We start from the raw sequence: 22,749 nt of genomic DNA on the forward strand, positions 1-22,749 counted from the left end.
ACATTTTTGGTGTGACAGGAGAGGGGCAAGTGGATTTATCTAAGTGTAAAAGTACCCACATAATGGGCTGGAGAGATGGCTCAGTGGTTAAGAGCACTGACTGCTCTTCCAGGGGTCCTGAGTTCAATTCCCAGCAACCACATGGTGGCTCACAACCATCTGTTATGGGATCTGATGCCCTCTTCTGGTGTGTCTGAAGACAGCTACAGTATACTTATATATTTCAAACAAATAAATCTTTTTAAAAAGTACCCATATGGTATATTTAAAGAATAAAAATAAAATAGCTAAGTACGATGTCAGAGAATATGCTAAGGTGCAGGAATTACTGTGACCTCATATGACCTTGAACCATCTTATGTCACAGATGATAACAATGACAGAAAACTACTGGGATCTTTCACCCAAGGGCCTGGGAGTTTATAAACCTGTTTTCTACGAAAACAAATAAGAAACTTAAATAATACAGCTAATGTTTCTTACTGCTTCATACACCTCAAAGCATTTTAACTCTGCTAATATCTATCCGAAAGAAGATTTCGCAACTGAAATCTCCTTGAGGCAGAGATGTCAAAGTAAAGTGTGCAGAGCATTCATGTGTGGCATCATGTCCTTCATTTGAAAACATAAATGGAATGGTGAGATCCTTACGGATGTCTAATCTACATCTGAGTGCATAAGTGGTTTATACCTTGCAGCCATTATCACCTAAGAGGAGTTCCTGAGTATCTAGTAATGCCCGACGGACCGATCTAATACTCTCCATTGACAGAAATGGATGACTAAAAGCCAACTCACGACCTCTCCGAATATGAAAATTTAACAGGACATATTTGAATCTTTAAAATAGGGAATTTCTATTACCAATATTTAATTCTCTGAGGGAGCCATTTCCTGTCAAAACACATTTCTGTGTTGTTCAGGATCAAATACTGGGAACAGACAGAGTAGAAGGATTAGTCCAGACAGCAACTGACACAAGGGAATGGTCCAGACACCTGAGATAGAATAGTCCAGACAACAACTGAGGTCGAGTTTATGTTTGTGTGGATGCATTCAGTGTGAATGGACTCTGAGGTTCCTGAAGACTTTCTATGTTGTTGCATAAACGAGTGAAAGTAGCATTCGTGTCTTGTATTTTAGTTTGATCTCAAATAATGAACATGGTATACTGGGGGAAAGAGACACGAATTAGAAAAAATAATAAATAATTATTGTTAAATGAGAATTATTTTTGTTTAATACAGCTTTCAAGAACAGTTTGAAAATAACTCACTAACGGCTTAATGTGAGACACATCGATATACGGTTCTTCATGAAGATCAACAAGATTTTGAAATCTCCTTTTGACTAGATGGGAAGCGATGTATGACTATCAAATAAAATTCCCAATAAGCAAAGCAAGGAAACACTAACCATGTCACCAGACATGATGCAGAATGGTGGATTCACTAAAAAGTTGTGCACTGCCATTGTCATTCTGGGGAAGCGTCCCTAATGTTGGTTTTGTGTGCCTTTGCTGAGTATTAAGTGCTCCCACGAGGGAGGCAAGCAATCTAGGCTGAACTACGTCCTCAACACCAATGCTATTAATTCTGATGATGGCTAATACTGTTTATGGCCTGCATCCATGGTACTTGGAATGCCAACTAGTTCCTCTGGGGGGAAGCAGAAAAGTGAGGTTATCTGTGATACTCAGACGTCTGGACCCAGTGAGCAAGCTCTGGCCTTATACACTGAAGAAAGAGACCAGCAACAGACTAAATGTCACTCATTATGTGGACATTTTCCACATAATGAAGGCAAGGGCATTTCAAATTATTCTCAACCATGAATTCAAACATAGTTACATTGTAGCAGCAAAGAAGTAATAAAGCGTTTGATAATAACTGGCAAGTAAAAATAGTAATAAGGAGAATGATAGTATATATATATATATATATATATATATATATATATATATATATCCAAATAAAATAAGAAAATGCTTCAGACAGATATTATCACTTTATATACAAATTGTCTTGTTTATAAAATGGAGTGCCTTGCCCCTAAGGAAGCTGGGAATCATATCCTGGAACTTTTTTCTGTGTGTGAATCCCACCTCCCACTTCCTAACATCATTCATGCTTTTGAAGGAAAAAGGTAAATTCATTGATTGGATGTTTGAAAACTAATACAGATAATACATAATTATTGTTTGTAAAGAGTTCAGGGTGAGCTCTTAGGATTTCAAATCCTTTCTCCTTGCTTAAAAACAAAACAAAACAAAACAAGACAAATCAATTTTAGTGAATGAAAGAATGCTTGATTTCAGAAACAAGAGAAGCCTACCCCTAGACTGAAGGCACTACAGGGATATGAATTGGCAGCTGAAAGGAAGAGCTGGATGTACTCTACGGGGGAGTTCTCTGAAGGTTTCTGAGCAAGGAGACCCAGATCCCCTTTATCTTTTAAACACGAGGCTCTTAAGAACTCATGGTTGTGAACTCCTTGAAAGGATGAGAGGCAGAGATGATGTTTATTGTGGCCACTGGTGTCACTGACTCTTCATGTGGTGAGACAGGCAGGCAGACAGACAGACAGAAAAACTGACTGGAAATCTGACAGAGGACGAAGCTCGGAATGTTAAGGACCTGCTCTCTTGTCCCAGGAACAATATGCAGCGAAGAATGTGTACAAAGGTAGGTATGTTTGTGTGTGAGTGTGTGTGTGTGTGTGTGTGTGTGTGTGTGTGTGTGTGTGTGACCCTGCAACAGTGTGCTCTGCCCCTTCCCACGCTCTGCCTTCCCCTCCCTTCTAGTTCTTGCATCTGGGAAATGTGATGACCTGGGACAGCATAAAGAGACAGATAGAAGGGCCACAGAAATACCGCGATTGGCTTGCTAGTGGATGATTATAAAAGACATCTTCTGAACCTGGCTTCTCAAATTTCACCAAGTATTCCTAAGAAGTAATGTTTATTGCTTAGTCTACGATGTCTGTCTCATGAGTTTCCAAGCTAGCAAGGTACTTACAGCTATGGAAAATCGCTGAATGTTTTCGTCCTCGCAGTCTTGGATGACCTGTTTCAGGCGATAGTTGTCATGCGATTCTCCGTCGGTCACAATAACCATGACTTTTTTAACTCCCCTCCTGGCACCCCGAGCTTCAGTGAATGCCTCTTTCCTGAAGGTAACACAGACCAAAGGGAGGTTGATCAAACTCAGCCCAAAGTTAGGCAAAATGAAGAAACCCAACAAAACTATAGCCATTCTGCACAGCTTAATGCATCCCTTTGGGATGACCATGACCTTCACCGTCGGAAGTGAGAGGCACTGTGATCTTGCCTGCAATAGTTCCATAGGTTTTGCACAAGATGGCAGCTCGCCAATTTAAAACTTACCGCATATGTCCCTACTCCTAAATCACTCTAGAGTTTCCTTCTTTGGGAACTTTAAAGGGACGTTGTGACTGGTGTCAGTGTGGACAACGCTCATGTCTAGTATCAGAAGTGAAGCTTGGATTGTGAAGCCAGTAGAAAGAGGAATTTTTTTTTATTTCATTTACCTTCAGCAAGAACCAAGTCAAGTTGGTCTAGCATAAAGCCCCTCACTCTGTAGGCCGGCTGTCCTGGAACTCATAGAGATCGATCTGTTCTGCCTGCAGAGTGCTGGTGCATGGACCACCAACCAGCAAAGGCTAAGCTTTAAAAGAAGTTTGGACTGGAGTAGCTATGCGATTTAGACAATTCTACTTCCTTAGCAGATCACCCAGACTTTCTAATTCTCTGAAAGACCTAAGTCATAACTGAACTTAATGAGTATCAGCTGAAGGAGACAATGAGCGCTCCTATTAAAGAGAAAGTCTGGTTGCCCTGAAACCAGAGCTGACTTTCTAGAACAGAAGAGCAGCCAACCGCAGGACTGCAGACTCCACCCTTTCCATTCCAAGTACGTCCCTGAAGGAGTTGGCCTGTCTGGAACACCAGCATCCGATGTCCTTTCTTGGAATGAAGCATCCCCATGGGCCTTTAAAATTTTAAGTCTCGGGAGGGTCACTTACTTTGGGACAGGAGAATCTAGAGTTTATAAGTAATTACATAATGCAAGCCTAGTTACAGGAATAAAAAAGAAGGGAACATTCAAAACTATTATGACCCGAAGTGTCTGAATTCACTGAAAATGGAGATAACAGATTCCGAAATATTCAAAATATTTTTTTGTAATTGGCCCCTCCTAAAGGGAATAAAACACAGTCAACACTGAGCTTACTCGTGAAAAATTAGTGTGTGAGACAAACAGTGCTGCGGCATCGTTGCAGACTCTTCGTGCAACCCCAAACTCGGGGAGGCCCTGCTAGCCGTGTGGGCAGACCCCATATAAGGCCATGGTATTTCATGTGGCATTTATACAGGAGTGGAAGCAGCTATGATGAATCTTCCATTACTTACGAAGATAAATATTCATTCGTAGGCAGCGGTCTTTGGAAAATGCAGAACTCTTTATAGGCTCGGTGCTTTCAAAGCATGCTCTCACTCACTCTGAGTGTCTGTTCACGCTCAGTCAGTCACCGAGAGCACTTTCAGGGTACCGACACAAACGTGCTCGATGGGCATGCTAATCTGTAATCCTACAAGCGGATCACTGCACAATTACTCCGGGTGTTTGTGCTGTGTGCGTGTGCGCGCGCGCGTGTCCCAGTGTGTGAGTGTGTGTGTGCGCGCGCGCGTCCCAGTGTGTGAGTGTGTGTGTGTCTGCATGTGCGAGTGTGCGTGTGGATGTCTGCGAGCGTGAGCGCGAGTGTGTGTTGTGTGTGTGTGTGTGTGTGTGTGTGTGTGTTTTCCCATAAAATTTGAACCGTGGGCTTTCCTAGCGTTAATGGCTTCCAAATGGCATTGACTCCCAGGCGGGTGGAGTGTAAAATTGACAAATTAGCTTTTCAAAATCAGCCGAGAGTCCGGAGGTCGAAACTACTCGACAGAAGAATTTGTAATAGGAGTCAGATCCCTTAGGAAGCTTGTGAGTTAGGGTTTGCTGAGAGCTTTCCTGGGTTTGAGAATGGCAGAAGGAAGCACCAGAGATAAAAACTAAAGGAGACTGGAAACAGAGAGAGTGAGTTCAAGGACAGCCAGGGCTACACAGGGGCACCCTGTTTCAAAAAATAAAAGAAAGCAAAACAATCTTATATGGGGGCCAGGGCAATAGCCCAGTCATCTGGAATACGCAAGCATTTACACACAAACACACACACACACACACACACACACACACACACACACAAAACTATATGAAAGCTACAAAAATCCTATACCAAGTGCTAGAGATACAAGACCATGGTCGAAAATATAAACTGAGTAGACAATGGACTATATTTTGATCCATTTATTGAAAGGCCTAGAAATTAAAAATAAAAACCAAATGGACACAAGAACGAATATTAAGCATCAGTCAGTAGCAACATAACAGAAGAGACTTTTGTTAGGTTTCTAATTGATTCACTATCAGTTAGATCTTTGAAACGAAAGAGAAAGACAAGCAGGGCCATGAGACTCTATTACTGTCCACAGTGATTGTCCAGTAGCAAGCCTTTTTAACAGAATTTGAAAAGTAATATGATATTGAGTATTGTCAAGGTGAACATTGAGTTAAACCTCAAAAGGCAAAGCTAGCTGGCTGTTATATTGCACAGTCTTTTGTATTATTTATTTTTACTTTCTCTTTTCTTTTTGAGATTATTATATAAATCCACCACTTACTTCTCCCTTCCCTTCCAAGTCCTCCCATATACCCCTTAACGCTCTTTCAAATTCATGACCATTTTTTTCATTATTTCCTGTTATTCCCATCCCCCACCCCACACTTAAAAAAAAAAACCCTGCTCACTCAGCATAATGTTACTCATATGTATGTTTTCAGGGCTGACCAATGGATAAAGCTACAAAACACCTCCTGTACCCAAGGCTCAGGAATATTCCAGAAGAGGAGATAGAAAGGTTACAAGAGGCAAAAGATCAGGAATTTGCCATGAGAGTCTGTCCTTCAGGACTGTCACCTCTAAAGTCTTCCCAATAGGATTTTTAGTCCGTACCTGGCTGTGTCTATTCCAAGGGCTGTCATCGTTTGGAGGCCTCCCTGTCGGCCTATTTTGTTTGCTGCGACAAGGACCTCTTCTGTGGATGAATACTTATTGAGGTTGAACTCATGGGTTACATTCTCTCCATACTGTACAATCCCGACCTGAAACAGCAAGCCACTGTTGAGTACACATCTTAGCAAGATTCCCTGCTCATTTTTCTTGAGTTTAAGCATATAGGGCCAGTAGAATACCTTTTAGCTTTTCAGGTTAAGTGTCAGAAGTGATCACTATGTAAAGGCCACCTTCTACCGTGGCCACTCCGAGAATATGAACAGTCCCAACAGAACTGCTGCTACTTTCTCTCCTGTCAAAAAATGTTACCCAGTGATTCCAGTAGGCTCACAGCATACACCGCCATATTTTAACATTCTTTTGTTTTCTTTTCTTTATATGACTGATTCACAGTATAGTAACAAATTATCACATTTAATAAATGGGAAACAGTCTTAAAAACTAATTTAATGGCTGGGGGTATAGCTCAATGGTAAAGAGCTTTTTTCATGTCCCTGGGGCCCTGGGTTCAATCTCAGTAGGGAAGGAAACAAAACAAAGCAAAATCAAGCTCACGCTCCAGTGAAGAGGTAGAAAGAGGTCTAGCCTCAGAAATGTCAAGACGCTCCCTTCTTAGGATCCCCCCATTCTTCAGTTACCATGAGCTGCTAGCTTCTAGTAATTTAAAGGAGGTGTGAATAGACAGACAAAATAACTGACAATATTTTGAAAAAAAATAGAATATATTAATTCTCCCTTACCTCAGTCATGAGGTAAAAAAAGGAAGTGGAGAATCTATATAATTATGAGGTAAGGCATGTATTATAATCTGAATGAACATGAACTTTGCTTATCCCAGTCTAGAATAACCTTGTTCCCCCATGGATAGAATTTTCCCCCAATCTCTCTGCTATACATCCAAAGACCATGGGTTATTAAATTGGAATTTTATTTTTTATGGGAATAAAGGGTAGGACGTAGCCAACTAGTTACATGAAAGATGAAAAATGAATGAGAACAAAACCATGGCTCCAATTTGGGTTATTTTTTTGACTTATTATTAAATATGATAGATGTTTTTATTATACTTTTTAGATTTAAAATTACTTTCTCTAATAACAATAGAGATTCAGATTATCAATTCTGAGGGATATTGACCTTAGAAAGAAGAATCCATAAACCCTTTTCACTTTTTGCCTTTGTAAATATGTGACATAAATGGAAATGAAACATTTTTGTCAGTAAGATATTGATTATACCTAATCCTAAGTACCTGGTCTCACACACACTTCCATGACGTCATTTGTTCGGGAATGTAAGACATCTCACCTCACTTTTATTCTCACAGTTTTAGGTAATTAGTCAGGAATCTAAAACAGTAAAAACTCCCACTCCCATCATTCTTGGGACAGTCTGCAATATCCCCTTCTCTTCTGCCTTTGACCTCGTGAGCCTTGAGACTCTCTCTAGCTCATGGTTGACACCTCTCCTCAAGGGCCTATCTTAGATTTTAGTATCTGCAAGAGCAGTAATAGCTCCCGAGTCTCAATCCTAAGGGTCTTCCCCTCTGGCCATCAACATCTGCTCGCTTTTGTACTCCATCTAAGTTAGCGGTGACTGACAACACCAAGACCTCACAACTGCAGTATCTTCATAAACCTAATATTTTAAGGTTAGATTCCATGGCACGACCACTGTAATCATTTACTTACAAAAATCTAATTTATTTAACCTCTTTCCCCTTTCACTAACCCACCTGACTAACTTCCAACTCTAGCTACATTCATATATCTTCTCTGTGTGTGATTCTACAGTGTTAGATTTTTCTACACAAAAGTGAACAGGCTTGTACATTGGGCTCCCTCTACAGTTATGTCTATGACTCTCACATGGTGCCTCACACTTGAGCCCCACCCAAACAGTCATACAACTTGCTTATAATGGATGTAATCTGTTCCCATTTATTGATTTCAACAGATTTTTGTCAAGGGCTGTTAACTCTCCCAGGGGAAAGCGTTTATTGCCAACTGTGCTTAAAAAAGAAGTCACAGGAAAGGGACAGAAATCATGGCAACTATTCAAGGCTGCCGGATGCTAGGTGAGTGTTAGTGCTTCGCTTTTGCAACATGGCTTACGTGTCTCAAAAAACCTGCTGTGAATGTTGGGTTATCTGAACAAATTATCTTCACACTAAAAACTAAGGAAACTCAAAATCTTGGTGTGGTGGTTTGAATGAGAATGTCTCCCATAGACTATGATGTTTGAGTACTTAGTCCCCAATTGGAGGCATTGGCTGGGAAGATTTAGGAGTTGTGACCTTTCTGGAAGTAATGTGTCACTGGATGCGGGCTTGGAGAGCTAAAGACTCGCACCCTTTCTAGTTCATTCTCTGGTTTTCACACTCGTGGTTCAGCTTCTGCTCTGACTGCCACACCTGTGCTTGCTGTCATGTTTGGGTTCCAAGTCCCTTGGAATCTTAAGTCAATTACACTCTTCTTCTATACACTTCCTTGTTTATGGTGTTTTATCACAGCAATAGAAAAGGTAGTATACACAGTAATCAGAGGTAAGTTCTTTATTTTTTATCCTTATTTATTTGTTCATCGTTTATCTGTCTGTCCACCATTTCTCTCTCTCTCTCTCTCTCCCTCTCTCTCTCTCTCTCTCTCTCTGTGTGTGTGTTTCTATCTTCTATTTATCATCTATTTTATCTATTTATCTATCGTCTATCTATCTATCTATCTATCTATCTATCTATCTATCTATCTATCTATCTACCTACCTACCTACCTACCTACCTACCTACCTACCTACCTACCTAATCTGTCTGTCAAATAGGTATTTTCTCTCTATCCTGTATATATGTATCTATCATGTTTTTCTGTGTCTGTCTACCTATATCTATCTTTGTATCTATGTATCATATATCTCTCTATGTGTATATGTATCTCCATGTAATATGTAATACATAGATGACTATATACATATATACATACATATATATATATATTCATCATCTGTCTATCTTCTATTGTTAATCTCATAACACATGTGTCACTTCTGAACACTTTTTCATTGTAAATGTTAAGATACAAGTGAAATTAAGAGTATTCAGTTCCCTCACCTTTTCTAGGTGCCTGACTTCTAACTACCCTACCTGAGGCTGTTTTCAGTTGACTATCTTTAGGGTCCCAAACTGTTTTGCCTTAAAAATGTAAAGAACAGGAACCTCTACGGATGTTTCTTCCTCTCAACCCATCTTTCCCTCTTTTAGGTAGAATCTAAGTGCAGAGAGCAGCAGACCAGTGTCTGAGCTCAAGCTCCACATCCCTTTCAGATGAGACTGAGGCCTGGACCTCACTACTCTACTTTGCTCCCCCAGATCCTTCCTTGTTTTCTACTGGAAGAACTTCCCTAATAATCAATACCACGGAATCCTCCTCCCATAATCTCTTGGGAACTGGACTTCAGGCCTTGTCTGTGCTTCCTCAATCCTACCTAAGCCCAGCCCAGGCATCAGAGCCTTTAACATCAGCCACAGCAGTGGATGTCCTCAGAGTGCTCACTCTCAAGTCCTGCCAGAGAAGAATGAGATGATACCTGAAACACTTCGGCCATTGTACCCGTTCCCCATGCAAAATCCCCAATTGCTCTCCACAGCTGAAAAATGGGGTTTGACATAGAAAAACCCTCATTTTCAAAAGAAAAGAGATAAAATATAATGTCACTCATTGAAATGCCAGGTTCCTTTTTTTAAAAAGAGAGTTAATACTAGACAGTGTGACACACGCCTTTAATCCCAGCACTCTGGAGGCATAGGCAGGCAGATCTCTACGGGTTTGAGGTCAGTCTTGTTTGCAGAAGGAGTTCCAGGACAGTAAGGGCTACATAAAGAAACCCTGTCTTGGGGTTGGGGATTTAGCTCAGTGGTAGAGCGCTTGCCTAGGAAGCGCAAGGCCCTGGGTTCGGTCCCCAGCTCCGAAAAAAAGAACCAAAAAAAAAAAAAAAAAAAAAAGAAACCCTGTCTCAAAACACCAAGGCATAAATATAAATAAATAAATAATAAATATAAAAAATAAAATAAAATGTTTCTCTCCCATCCACCAGTGGTCTGGCCTTCTTTATGAATGCCTTAAAGTCAATAGCACATATACATCTGTCTGTATGTCTGTCTGTCTCTCCCCTCTGTTTCTCTGTTCACTCTATAAGACTCTACTCTACCTTCCTTGCAAATCACTTCTCACCTGGCTGTCAACATAATCTGTCATGTGACCATTGACCTTCCCCTTCTGAGAACTCAGAGATGAACTTGTCTACACTTCATTCTTGTGAATGGTGCTGTGTGGGTGTCTTATCTTTACAAGTGCATTGAAGTTCCCAGAGGCCGGCAGGGTATAGAGCATGGATGATGTCACAGCTTCTCACGGTCCTTTATCCCTTCCTGCCTCTTTGTTTTGCTCACGGTTGTCCCCCATACATTCCTAACAGATGACTGCAACAGTGCACAGCAGCTTGTGGAAAACTGAGATAGCCAAGAAATAATGACAAGCAGAGCAAGAGTGATTCACCGAGTGTGGGAAACGAGAGGAGAAGCTAGGAGAAACTCAGATCCTGCGGGAGGTCACTGTCAGTGTTGACCGATGGCTTAAGCTAGATGCGTATTTCCTTAGAAACTAGACAGGATAAAGCCTACTGTGGGTCTTCACTGGGAAGGGGACGTTTGTTAATTTTTATCAAAAGACTCAAGTAACAATACACACATGTAATACTGCGCTGAGTGCTGGTGAAACCCAATTCAATCCAGATGATTTCAGATCAAAACTAGCTCCTAATTTAGGGCAGATGAAACAAGTCCATACTAGCATGATGTATATGAAAATGTACATGAAGTAAGTGAATATGAAAATTAAAGATATAAAGTGAGCTAAGCGACAAAGACAGGTCCTGGGGCTGGAGAGGAAAAAGAAGCTTCATATTCACCATTTCACAATGAAAAGCCTCATAGAGGGGCATCTGGCCAGGTTAAAACTACAAAGCAGGTCAGGAAATGCTATGGAAAGGAATAAAATAGCCTAGATCCTGAGGTGTTAGTCAGGGGATAATGAAAGGCATCTAAGCTACGTGGGCAACTGAAGATAGGAAAAATTAACCAATGGTTACACTTAACCTGAAGCCCTCAAGCTGTATTAGGACGGACGTACAGAAGCTCAGGAGTAGAATTTACATACAGAACCGTAAGAAAGAGTTCACATGGGAATATCCTAGGTATTTTTGTTAAGTTGGGAGGGGGAGTAAGTAAGGATGATTCACAGCTGGAAGAAACAAGTGGGTTCAATGTGACATTCTTTAATGGAGAAAGGCAAGAGCATGCGGTATCAGCAAGAGCAGATGAATGTGGTAACAATAGGAACGACAGAGGGCTGATAAACAGTCACAGGGGACAGACTTACTCAGAGATCACTGGGAGAGTCATGGGTCACACTGGGGGACCTGTGCTTGACCCTCTTGATTCAGTACAACAAAAGACTTAGTGACAACCTTGATAGCCTTGTAATCTCCACATTCAAGGGGTGGGGGAGAGCAAGGATTAGGAGTTCAAGGTCACTCTAACTCTGTGCAGTGAGTTCAAGGCCACACTGGCCTACATTAACTCCTGTCCCCCAAACCAAACAGATGCACAAAAACAAGAGAAAAAAAAAAACCAAGCAAGTAAAACAAAACAATAAAGCAGTCTAACGCCATGGGTGCTTCTTCCACATGATATTTGCTGTGGTTTTCTACTAAACTACAAGATGTATAACACTTTCTAAGGTAGATCCTTCAAAATTAATAGTCTCTTATGTTCCTCCTCCCCAGGAAGTTCTAGCATCCTGGCCTATGTTAATAGGTACAATTAAAAAATAATTTTCATGGTTAAAAATAATCTTGGAAAACGCAGAGTTAAAAAGTGAAATCTGTTTCTTTACAGCAGGACCCCACCATCTCTGCTTGTCTCTTTTATGCATACAAAATGCTTAAGTTGTAAACAAGAGCGAAGCTTGTTTGAACAGGCACATGGTTATAAGAAATTGAGAGAGTGAGAAAGGGAGAGGACAGGAAGGAGGGATGGGGAGAGAGAGAGAAAGAGAGAGAGAATTATCTCCTAACTCTGTCCTCAGTTGCACTTCAGATTCATAAGCAGATTATTTTGGAACATTCTGTCTTCGATATGAAAAAGTGTATGGTTAATCACAAACCAGAAGAAACGTGTCATGATGGATTTTGATTTTACTTACTGGAATAATTTCATGAGAGATACACACAATATGCTATAAGGCATAGTCTGGAAAACACTGCTGTGTAATAATAGGTTTTTATTTTTCATCTATTTGTATGTAGCTATAAAAACCAATGTTTTCCCGTATTGCTAACTTGCTAGTTGGTTTTGCTTGTTTGTCTCAGAGTAGAAGCACAATTTCCGTATCTTCTTTAGTGCTTATGACACCTAATGTAATGTTTGATCAGCTAGTACTTCCTAAATACCTATTGACCTAGAATGGATGGATTATCCGATGGTTTCATTCCTTTGGAGCTAGAGGGAAAGAGAAAGGTGAATGAAAAGATACCACTATAGCAACAGAGAGAAGAGTTGCTCTGATTATTCTGTCCTGAAATAAAGGCTCATGTAAGAGTCTGTGTTTCCAAAATGACAAGGGAATTGAGGAAAGGAAAACACTTGAAAGTGGTTACCAAGTATGCTAGTTCAATTAAATTTAATAGAATTTTCTTTTGCAAAACAATCATATGTATGTGTGTGTGTGTGTGTTGTACCTTTGGAGGACATTGTCATCAGATCCCCTAGAGTGGGAGCAACAAGTGGTTGTGAGCCACTGTGGATACTGGGAGTCAAAGCTGGGTTTCCAGAACAGCAATACACGCTCTTACCTACTGAGTCATCTCTCTAGCCTGACGTCAAAGGAGTTAAAGGCACCATTCACTAATTTTGAAGACTATCATTCCATGATAAAGAAAAGCCTTGAACTCCCCCTTGCTACAGTGAGCTGCATAACTGCTTAATATCACAACAGTTCAAGGTTTGCTCTCTGTTATCAAGTGACACCACCAATGCCCCGCCCTGCAATGTGCTTCTTACACAATTAGGTTGGGCTAGAGATGGGATGATAAACAGGCTGCACTTGGGTCTGCCTGTCACCAGAAACCTTTCTGGAACTGTTCACCCAGGCTTAAACTTTTGTCGATATGGACACAAATAACACCGAGTCAAAGACAGATGTGCTCATTTCCTAAGAAAAGGAGTCCTTAGAAACATTAGGTGACTGATAAAGATGGAGATCCCAGCGAAGGGGCATCTTTAACTGGCTTGTTGCTTGATGGAAGGGGTTGTTATGAAGTCAATCCGAGCAGGAAACTGCAGACCAGAGTTATGGCAACAAGTACTGTATTTGTGGTCAAGGGACAAAGACTGTGGAGATATGTGAAGACCTGCTAGGCAAGACGGAAACATTGTAAACCCAGCAGGGTTTCTCATACAAGTGTCTTCTAGCTCAGGGTCTAGTCCGACTTCATAAAGCAGCATAAAAAAAAGTTATTACAGTAATGTTTTGGGTTTTGGTTTGGTTTGTTTTTACTATGGAAGAAACCGCCAGAATTCTAATTTAAAAAAAAAACATGAATGGCTTGCTGATATATAAAACTCTGAACAGCTCCCCAGAGATAAAAGAACAAAACCACAATCTGTCATTAAAGAATTCTCAGACAGCCAGGAGACACAGACCCATCAAACAAACAGAAATGCTACGGACGAATGAAAACAATGGGTGAGGGTATGCAGTGCTATAGGAATGAGAAAGGGGCAACATGTGGGCAAGACCATCCCAGGAAAGCACACAGAAGAGACATTTGGAGACACCTAAGAAGTCTACCTAGCATACAGGGCTTAGGTGGAAAAGGATGTTCCGGACAGTTGAATGTCAAGGGTCTGACATACGGGCAGAGCGGGGCCAACGAGTGAATGAGGTGGCCATTGCTAAGGAGGCAAGATGTGTTGGGAATGACTGTGGCCAGGGTGTCGATTGCCTTTAAATGCCCTGGCGAGCTTGTATATTATTTAAAGGGCAAAGAAGTAGACTTTTATGTAAGGAAATTGTCTGAATTGTACATTGTTTGAGTGCATATTGGAAGAAGACGGGAAGAACGGAGACCAGTAGACAAGCCAAGGTTGATGCCTCTCCTGCTGTATACCCAAGTCACAAACTCTACTGATCGACAAAGCAGTGGCTGCAGGGTTCACTTGGGCTTCATTTGGGACATAAAACCGATGAATCAGGTGCCACCTTTAAGGCTTCTAGGAAAATGGCCATAAAATGTGCAGTAAAAAGAAAGATAAATAATATTCCTAAAATTTAATTAATCTCTCTCTTTCATTTTTTCTACTTTAGTGCCACGCTGGGCTCCTGATGGGAACCATCTAGACTTTGTTCCATTAGTATATTTCACTTTTATATCAAGCCTCACAATTTACTGGTTTTATTTAGGGTAATGGACTTGTATTTGACATATTTACAGCCTTCCCATTTATTATTCAAAACAATGCTATGCTTAGGTATTGAGGATCAATAGGGCCTCCATAATGTTTATACTGTCATATCTTTTATGGCAAGCTCCAAGTATTTCAGGTTTGTTTTTATGGGTGGTTTTTGAAAAGGCAATTTTATGGCCTTTACTCTGCCTTAGGTAAATGATTGGTTGGCAAAAATCCCTTGACTGTTTTCAAGGTCTTAATGGGGCCACACAGAAGCATGGCAGAAATTGGAACTAGTTAAAGTGATGTTTCCATCATTTTTGATGCATGCCCCTAATGTATACAAATTGTTACACTATTCGCACAAGCATTTTTGTCTGTTTTCTTTCCTCTTTTCCTTCCCCCAATTTCCTTTGTTTTTTGCTTGTTTGTTTGTTTGTTTGTTCATTTTGGAATAAGTTGATTTTGAGGAATGTCTCATATTTTGAGACTCTTTCGTCATTTGAAATTACTAAATGTTGAATCTGTAACTGCAGGAAAAAGGTATCACTAACCTCTTTATTGAACTAAATTCAATTGCACTCACTACAGAAACAAAGCCCCAAGAAGACTAAACATCGTGCAACCTTCCTTTCTATGGCTTATCACCACTTTAAAACTTACTTAGGCTGAAGTTCTTCTGTTGTCCCTGAATGAACAAAGATGTCTCAGGACTTTTCTAATTCCTCATTTAAAAATGTCCGCTTTTTTTTTCTTGCAAAGTCGCTATATTTTAATTTAGATTTTGCACGAAGTCACTGTATTTGTATTTGCAGGTTCAAAGGTGAAACAAATCGAGTAGCTGCAACTTTTGACTTTGTTCTGTCACAGTCAAATAAAATTAAGAGAAAACACCAAACTTAACTCATAGGCTGACCTTTCTCCTGCCTCAACTAGTGGACATAAGAAGCCTGTAGTTAAGTAAGGGGCGTGGAGTGCTGCTCCTTAATGGGCTTTCCACTTGTTTTACTTAGGTTGTTTACATCATTTCTGGTAAACAGACACTGGGTTGAGAAGATAAGTTCTTACTTGACTGCTATTATTCTTGGACATGAGCTGGGTTCTTATAGCTGTCTACTACGCTTTTGTGGGCCCCTTGGAGAATTCCCTTTAAAGAGCTGTCTTCCTACATCTTCACACTGAGATAACTACATTCCATAACCTCCATTCCTATCGATGACAGATGCCTTGTGCTTGTCTCAGCAGATACATGAACTTATGCTGGATCTTTGTGGGTGACCAACATTGATCACAGTGGAAAACACATACATTCTCCACTCTAACAAAATCACAGAAAAAAAGGCAGATCCAGTACAGACACCTCTGCTTTGGCTTTACTGGCAGTAGAACAAACACAATTATTATCTCTATAGATCCTTCTATAGAGGGATTAGTTCACTGTGTGTTCCAACTCTTTCAGACATCACAAACACTGTAGGGCTTGGTGGAACATATGTTAAGGTCACTGTAGAGCTCAGGTGAAGCTATAGGAAAATCTTCACAGATTCTGTAAACTCCATTATTTTCATATTACGTTATTTTATTTTGTGTATGTGCATTGCATGTGGCATATGCACGTATTTATGCAGTTGTATGCAGGGTGCTCATCATAGATATGGACACACACACACATTCAACATGAAACATCAACACTGGCTAGGTTGGCTAATGAATGAACTCTAAGGAATGTTCTTGTCTCCATCCATCCAATCTGACGATTGAGATTACAGGCATGTGCCACAACACACAGTGTTTGCACAGGTGATGTGGATCTGAATTTGAATAGTCAGGCCTGAGGGACAGGCACTTTACCCATTGGGCGATCTCCTTAGTTCCTTCAGTCCATTCTTAATCCAGTTATATCTTTGATAAATGTAAGATGTCTAAGGATTCTTAGTTGCTTGCTCAGAGCTACACAAATTTCCAACTTCTGGAAATCTCTTACACAACCTATTTTATTTTTGTTTTTCTCAGGAATGGAGGTAAAAAAAGGATAAGAAAACAAAGGAGGAATTGTAGAAGTTAATTCTGCAAGTCACTAAGAATTGAATGCTTTAGTCACAACAAAAGCAAAGCAACCCCCAAATCAAATTTCTTTAAATCCCCTTTGTAATCAGTCAGAAAATGAATGGTTGTCAAAACAAATTTCTGTGTTTAAAAAGATTTGCTTGAGACCATGTGAGATTTTATCATGCTTTTCAGTTCCTATCTTTGAAGAGGAAACATTTTCCAAGTCTTATGTGAATGAACTATTTTCTGAATCCACTGAAGGGAAGTCCAATTTTTAAGAGTTTAAACATGTCATACTTAATGTGTTATCAGATGTTTAGCAAATGTTGGCTGAATGTGACCTTCAAAACCCCTTTACTTTTAGAAAGGTATTTATGAAATTAGTCATTGATAGATCTTAAATCAGCCTTAGAAGACAGTAGAAACAACCAAGACTAAATTAAAATGCTTTGGAGAACATTAAAAATGCCACTTGCAAAGGAATCCCATTGAATATCCACCACCAGAGAAAAATACAGCAAAAATTATGGTGTACACATTTGTTCATAACATTGATGAAGGTTCATTATTTCAGCTAATTGTAGACTGGTGATGGTAGGTTGAACCACCGCTTGCTCTGGAGTTGACTGTTACCCAGAAAAAGTGTCAAGTATGGACATGTGCACATCAGTATGCACACAGAGCATTGGGGGTTCCCAAACTTTAATATACTTAAGAATCATAGGAGATTCAGTGCTCCCATAACACCTTCCGCGGGTTTTGGATATAGTCCAAGCACCTCAGGCATTCCGAAGCAGGAGCTCCACAAGGTGTATGTGAAGGAACGCTGTACCAGAGAGAAGTCCACTGAAGCAACAGGCACAGTTCAAGTCTCACTATGAACCAAGTCCTCACCCCGAGCTGCCACAGAGCACACATTCACCAGTGACTCTGAATAAATACTGAGTGAGTGTGGTTGTGCTGCCCCAGGCATGGTATAAGTGAAATGTGATATGCAGATTTAGAAATATAGTCAGTTTCTCTATCTTACTTTTGCAAGCTAGATTACTTCTTTGAGACGACGACTCTCTGTGTAGCACAGATTAGACAGGAACTTGATGTGCGTAGCCAGGTTCTCACCAAGTCACAGTGAGTTTTCTGTCTCAGCCCCCTGAGTCTAGTCACACAGTACCACACCCTCCTCAGTTTCTCTCTTTGGGAAACAGGTTGTATTGGGTAAAGCTAGCAGACACTACAAGTGACAATGGTTACAATGTTGTAGAAGGAAATATCTGTGGCATGGAACTAAGTGGGTTTGACTCTATTCTTGGCTTCCCAGAGGGTTCATTTCCCATTAACTTGTAGTATCTAGTCCTTTCTGCTAAATAGTGCCATTGTTCCATCCAAGAAAGACTCACAGCTCCATTAAGCCCATCCTGGCAAGCTGAATTTCCTGTGGTGTACAAGCAGGCTAGTTCTGCTGGGAATGCTAAGACAAATAAATGACAGTTCTAACAGGGAAAACCATAAAAAACTGTAATCGTTTACATTGAATGCAAAAGCATATAATTGCTATCTATCCCTGAATCTAATTTTATGTATATATAAAATAGGGCATATAGTTACATATTATATGTACTGTATTTATAATATATGTAGTATATATACTAGAGAATATAGTATATATAGTACGTAGTGTATATATCATATATATATACTATTTAGTATATATACTAGCTATAATTTATAACTTAAACACATACATGATATATAGCATACACATGTAATAGTAATATAATAATACAGTAATATAATACAAATTTGTTCATATATATATATATATCCTCTCCTAGTCATAAGACTTGAGAAGATTAATTACATGCTAAAAGTTGTATTTAGGAAATTATACATTTTGTACTAGGTAAAAACCTGTTTTCTTTTACTGATTTCAAGCCATCCCAGTGAGATATTTATAACCTCACCTCTCTAGTCGGTCTTGATATGGAGTTTTCATATCATTTTATCTAAAATGTGAGCATCTTTGTCTTTTTAAAATAATAAGATCACTTAGGTTTTTTTTATACTGAGTGTACTGTGTAGTTCCGGCTGTCCTGGAACTGGCAATGCAGACTAAGTTGGCCTTGAACTCACAGAGATAAACCAGCCTCTACCTCCCAAGTGCTGTGTCTAAAGAAAGGCATATGCCAGGACCCCCAGCTAAAAAAAATCATTTTATTCCAATTAAATCATAAGTAAAAACAGCACATACATCTAGCTTAAGGGAGCTATTCAAACGCTTGCCCAGTCAAAACTATGCATTATATATTCTTTAGAAAATGGGAATGAGAACCCGAAGTCACACACCTGTGTCTGCTTAGGGCCAATATCCATCCTCTTAAGAAGGTCGTTTAAAAAGGCGATGACACTTTCCCAGGGGTAGATGCTGTTGGAGCCATCCAGGACGATGACTATGTCCAGCTGGGTGCTGCATTCTGCAACAGAAGAAAGAAGTGTGCAAGTCGGACATCTACCATCTTAGGTGCGGGGGAAGCATCTTCCTGGCTCCAAGAAACCCACCTTAAAAGACTCACTCTGTGCACCCACTGTTTTATATTACGGTTTAGAAAAACTTAAGTGAAGAAAATTTGTATTTGGTTATAGTCAGTTGGAGTTTGTGCCACAGAAAAACCTACCTACCTAGCTCCCCACTCCCTTTCTCTCTCTCCTTTCTTTTCTCCCCCCTTTTCTCACTCCCTGAGACAGGGGTTCTCTGTGCAGCCCTGACTGTCCTGGAACTCCCTCTGTGGCCAGGCTGGCCTTGAACTCAGTGACTGGCTTGCCTCTGCCTCCCAACTACTGCAATTAAAGGTGTGCACCACCACAGCCTGGCTTCTATTTTAATTTTACACACACACACACACACACACACACACACACACACACACACACACACACCATTTGGGAATTTTCTCATCATGGGTTTGACATACTGTTTTCATTCTGTACATCTCAAAGGAAGTTATTCTCCTCAAAGAGATTCCATGTTTAAACACAGCCGGCACGATAGGATTAGCTATGCAGTTTAAACCTAATCCTCAAGGTCATTTACACTAATATCAATTCCAAAAGTAGGTTGTATACTGACAAAACAAATGTTTGCCTAAGTGGGTAATGCTGGTGGATGACAAATCAGGAAAGCTGTTCTCCTGTGTGTACATGCAGCTGTATATACATGTAGCTTACCATGCACGGACATTGTATAAAATACGTACCTTGTACAGGGGCAAAGGAGTTCACAACTTGAAATGTAGGACTGACATCAGAACATATTCCAGTTGTATAATGCAAGTGTCCACATCTATAGGCATACAAGGGCCCACATGCCTTTAAAATTAAAAAGTGCAAATCTTTAAACCTGAACATTATACAGCAGGGTTCAAGACATAAATGACCACATCCCATTTTTAGGACCTTTATTACTGTTGTTGTTGGTTTTTTTTTTTTCTCACCAGAAATCCTCCATTCGGGTTGGTGACTAAAGTTGATCCAAATGTCATGTTTTCCTTTATTTCTGTGACATTGGGGATCGATGTGTTAACTACAAAAGTAGAACGAGATTTCATGAGTGTGAAAATACGTTTCATAATATGAAGTTAAGTGTCTCCTCATTAAAACATTCTATTTGCTTGGCTCATCTCAGCACATTCTTGTTCTGGTTCGACTAAATAGACTTCCCGGTACTGAGAAATGTAATGAACAAGTTATGGCTGAAATGCTGGCCGATGTCCCAGAGACTTTGTCTGTATCACTGTTTCAAATAGTTTGGCTGCACTTTGAAAGAATGCAGAGCTAGCTGGGCAACGAGGATGAGGGATTGGTTTTCACACGTTTTGGTTAATTAAAACAAATGCAATATTTAGTTTCATAAGAGTATAGCGATAATTGGTGTTCTTTGTTATAAACAACCAAAGGCAAACTTGAACTTCTGGAAGGAAAACGAACTATGCATAGAACAGAAAAGGCAAATGAAAATGTTTTTATCTTGACTTTGAAAATCGTAGGGACGTCAGGAGAGCTGCAAAGGAAGCTGGATCAGGATGAGAGAAGTGTCCAGGAAGTTTGGACAAAGGGAATACAGGGAATGGAGACCATGAGACAGTCCAAACAGGAACGGTGGGGCCTTAACATTCCGACCTGACCAAACTGGCAGAGAGCACTGCTTAATCATTCACGTTCAAAAGGAAAGATTTGACAAGAAAAATTTTAAATTCTGCTTACAGTGGAATGCATAAATATTTGAAAGGGGCACAACTGAGTTCAAGAAAGACTCTGAGCACTGTCCATGACTACATGTGTGCTCGCCCACAGATTTACAGTCAGGGTTGGAACAGATGTCTGGATGATCTGTTTCACTTCCTGATCTGAGAACTGGGTTCTGATTAAGGATTTGGTCAGCCTTGCTTGGAACCATTTTTTTTCTATTTTTTTTCTATTGAAAATAGATTTTTTTCAAACAATGTGTTCTGTTTGTGGTTTCACCCTGCCCAGCCCCTCCCAGCTGCTCCCTGTTTCTTCTCCCTTGCAAATCCACACCTTTTCTTTTTCTCATTAGAAAACAAATAGGCATCTAAAGAATGATAATAAAAATAAAATAAGATAAGATAAAACAAAAACAATCAAGTCAAGCCAAAGAGAAGATCCAAGAAACACATAGGTTCAGAGACACACACATTCACAGACAGAGAAATCCATAAAAACACAAAACCAGAAAAACATGACATGTGTGCAAAGGGATTGTAATATTAAAACAAGCCCTGACAAAGCGTTATGAGTCAAAGGATCTTGAACTGGGCTACTGTGTACGTTGGTATCAAAAAATCTGGATTGGAAACTTTTAATGAGGGTTGCCCAGAATCAGCATTGCTATGACAATGAGAGGTTATTGAAAATGTTTCCTACTAACCTGAAGAGATCATCTCCAGTAGTCAGATAGGACCCCCAGGGAAGGGATGGTGACACCAACCCATCTACAACACTTACAACCCAAAATTGGTCTTATCTATGAGAAACGCAGGGCAAAACCAGAGCAATGGCTGGCTTAACTTAGGAACCATCCCATGGGTAGGCACCAATCTCTGTCACGTTGTGTTGTAGATAGGTTCTAATGTTTGTGTTATGACTCCTGAAATCACATGGGAACCCAATCATCTGCACTGAGGGTCCCTGTCCCCAGTAGGGTCTGATTGGAAAATAAAGATGCCAGTGGCCAATAGGTTGGCAGGGAGACAGAGGTGGAACTGTTAGGATTCCTAGGTAAAAAAATGCAGGAGAGGGCTGGAGAGATGGCTCAGCGGTTAAGAGCTCCCCACTGCTCTTCCAGAGGTCCTGAGTTCAATTCCCAGCAACCACATGGTGGCTCACAACCATCTATAATCAGGTCTGGTGCCCTCTTCTGGTGTATCTGAAGACAGCTACAGTGTACTTATATATAATAAATCTTTAAAAAAAAAATGCAGGAGACAGGAAAGAGAGGATTCCATCATGTCAAGGGCTTAGGGAAGGTACAGGAGGGTGAGACAGAGGAAATGTAAATGCAAGGGGAAAGCAACCCCACGGGGGTTGTTCAGCCTGGTCTGGGGCAACAAAAATAAAATATTAATAGTAAGTATTAACTAAGGACTATCAGAGGAGAGTGTGTTAGCCACGTGGAGGTTCAGGAGTCGCTTAGTCATTGAGCTATTTAAGGAATATTAAAAATAAGCTGGCTTTGTATGTGTGTGTGTGTGTGTGTGTGTGTGTGTGTGTGTGTGTGTGTGTGTGTGTTTCATTTGTGAATTCAAAACACTTGGGCAGGTGTAGAAGATGTGAAAGCACAGGCTGGGAGCATAGGGTCAACTATTTACCACAACAATGCTGTGCTTGCAGACAGGAGCCTAGCATGGCTGTCCTCTGAGAGGCTCTACCAGCAGTTGACTGAGACAGATATAGATACTAAAAGCCAAGCATTGGGCTGATGTTGGGACCTATGGAAGAGTTAGGGGAAGGACTGAAGTGGCCGAAGGGGATGTCAACTCCACAGGAAGAGCAACCAT

At 40.4% G+C, this 22,749-nt stretch overlaps 1 protein-coding gene across 2 annotated transcripts in view; it reads right to left on the reverse strand.

The window, feature by feature from the left end:
- Itga1 (integrin subunit alpha 1) overlaps positions 1-22,749 on the reverse strand; it is a 160,033-nt gene that overhangs the window by 65,938 nt on the left and 71,346 nt on the right. For both annotated transcript variants that reach the window (XM_087616308.1, NM_030994.2), the window contains 5 exon segments: positions 20,167-20,255; positions 19,930-20,041; positions 19,022-19,149; positions 6,070-6,218; positions 3,018-3,168 (listed from right to left, as the gene is read on the reverse strand). In XM_087616308.1, the coding sequence (XP_087472434.1) occupies positions 3,018-3,168; positions 6,070-6,218; positions 19,022-19,149; positions 19,930-20,041; positions 20,167-20,255 (629 nt within the window).

This window comes from Rattus norvegicus, chromosome 2 (genome assembly GCF_021556685.1).
Source record: "Rattus norvegicus strain SHRSP/BbbUtx chromosome 2, alternate assembly SHRSP_T2T, whole genome shotgun sequence".
Taxonomy (NCBI): Eukaryota; Metazoa; Chordata; class Mammalia; order Rodentia; family Muridae; genus Rattus; species Rattus norvegicus.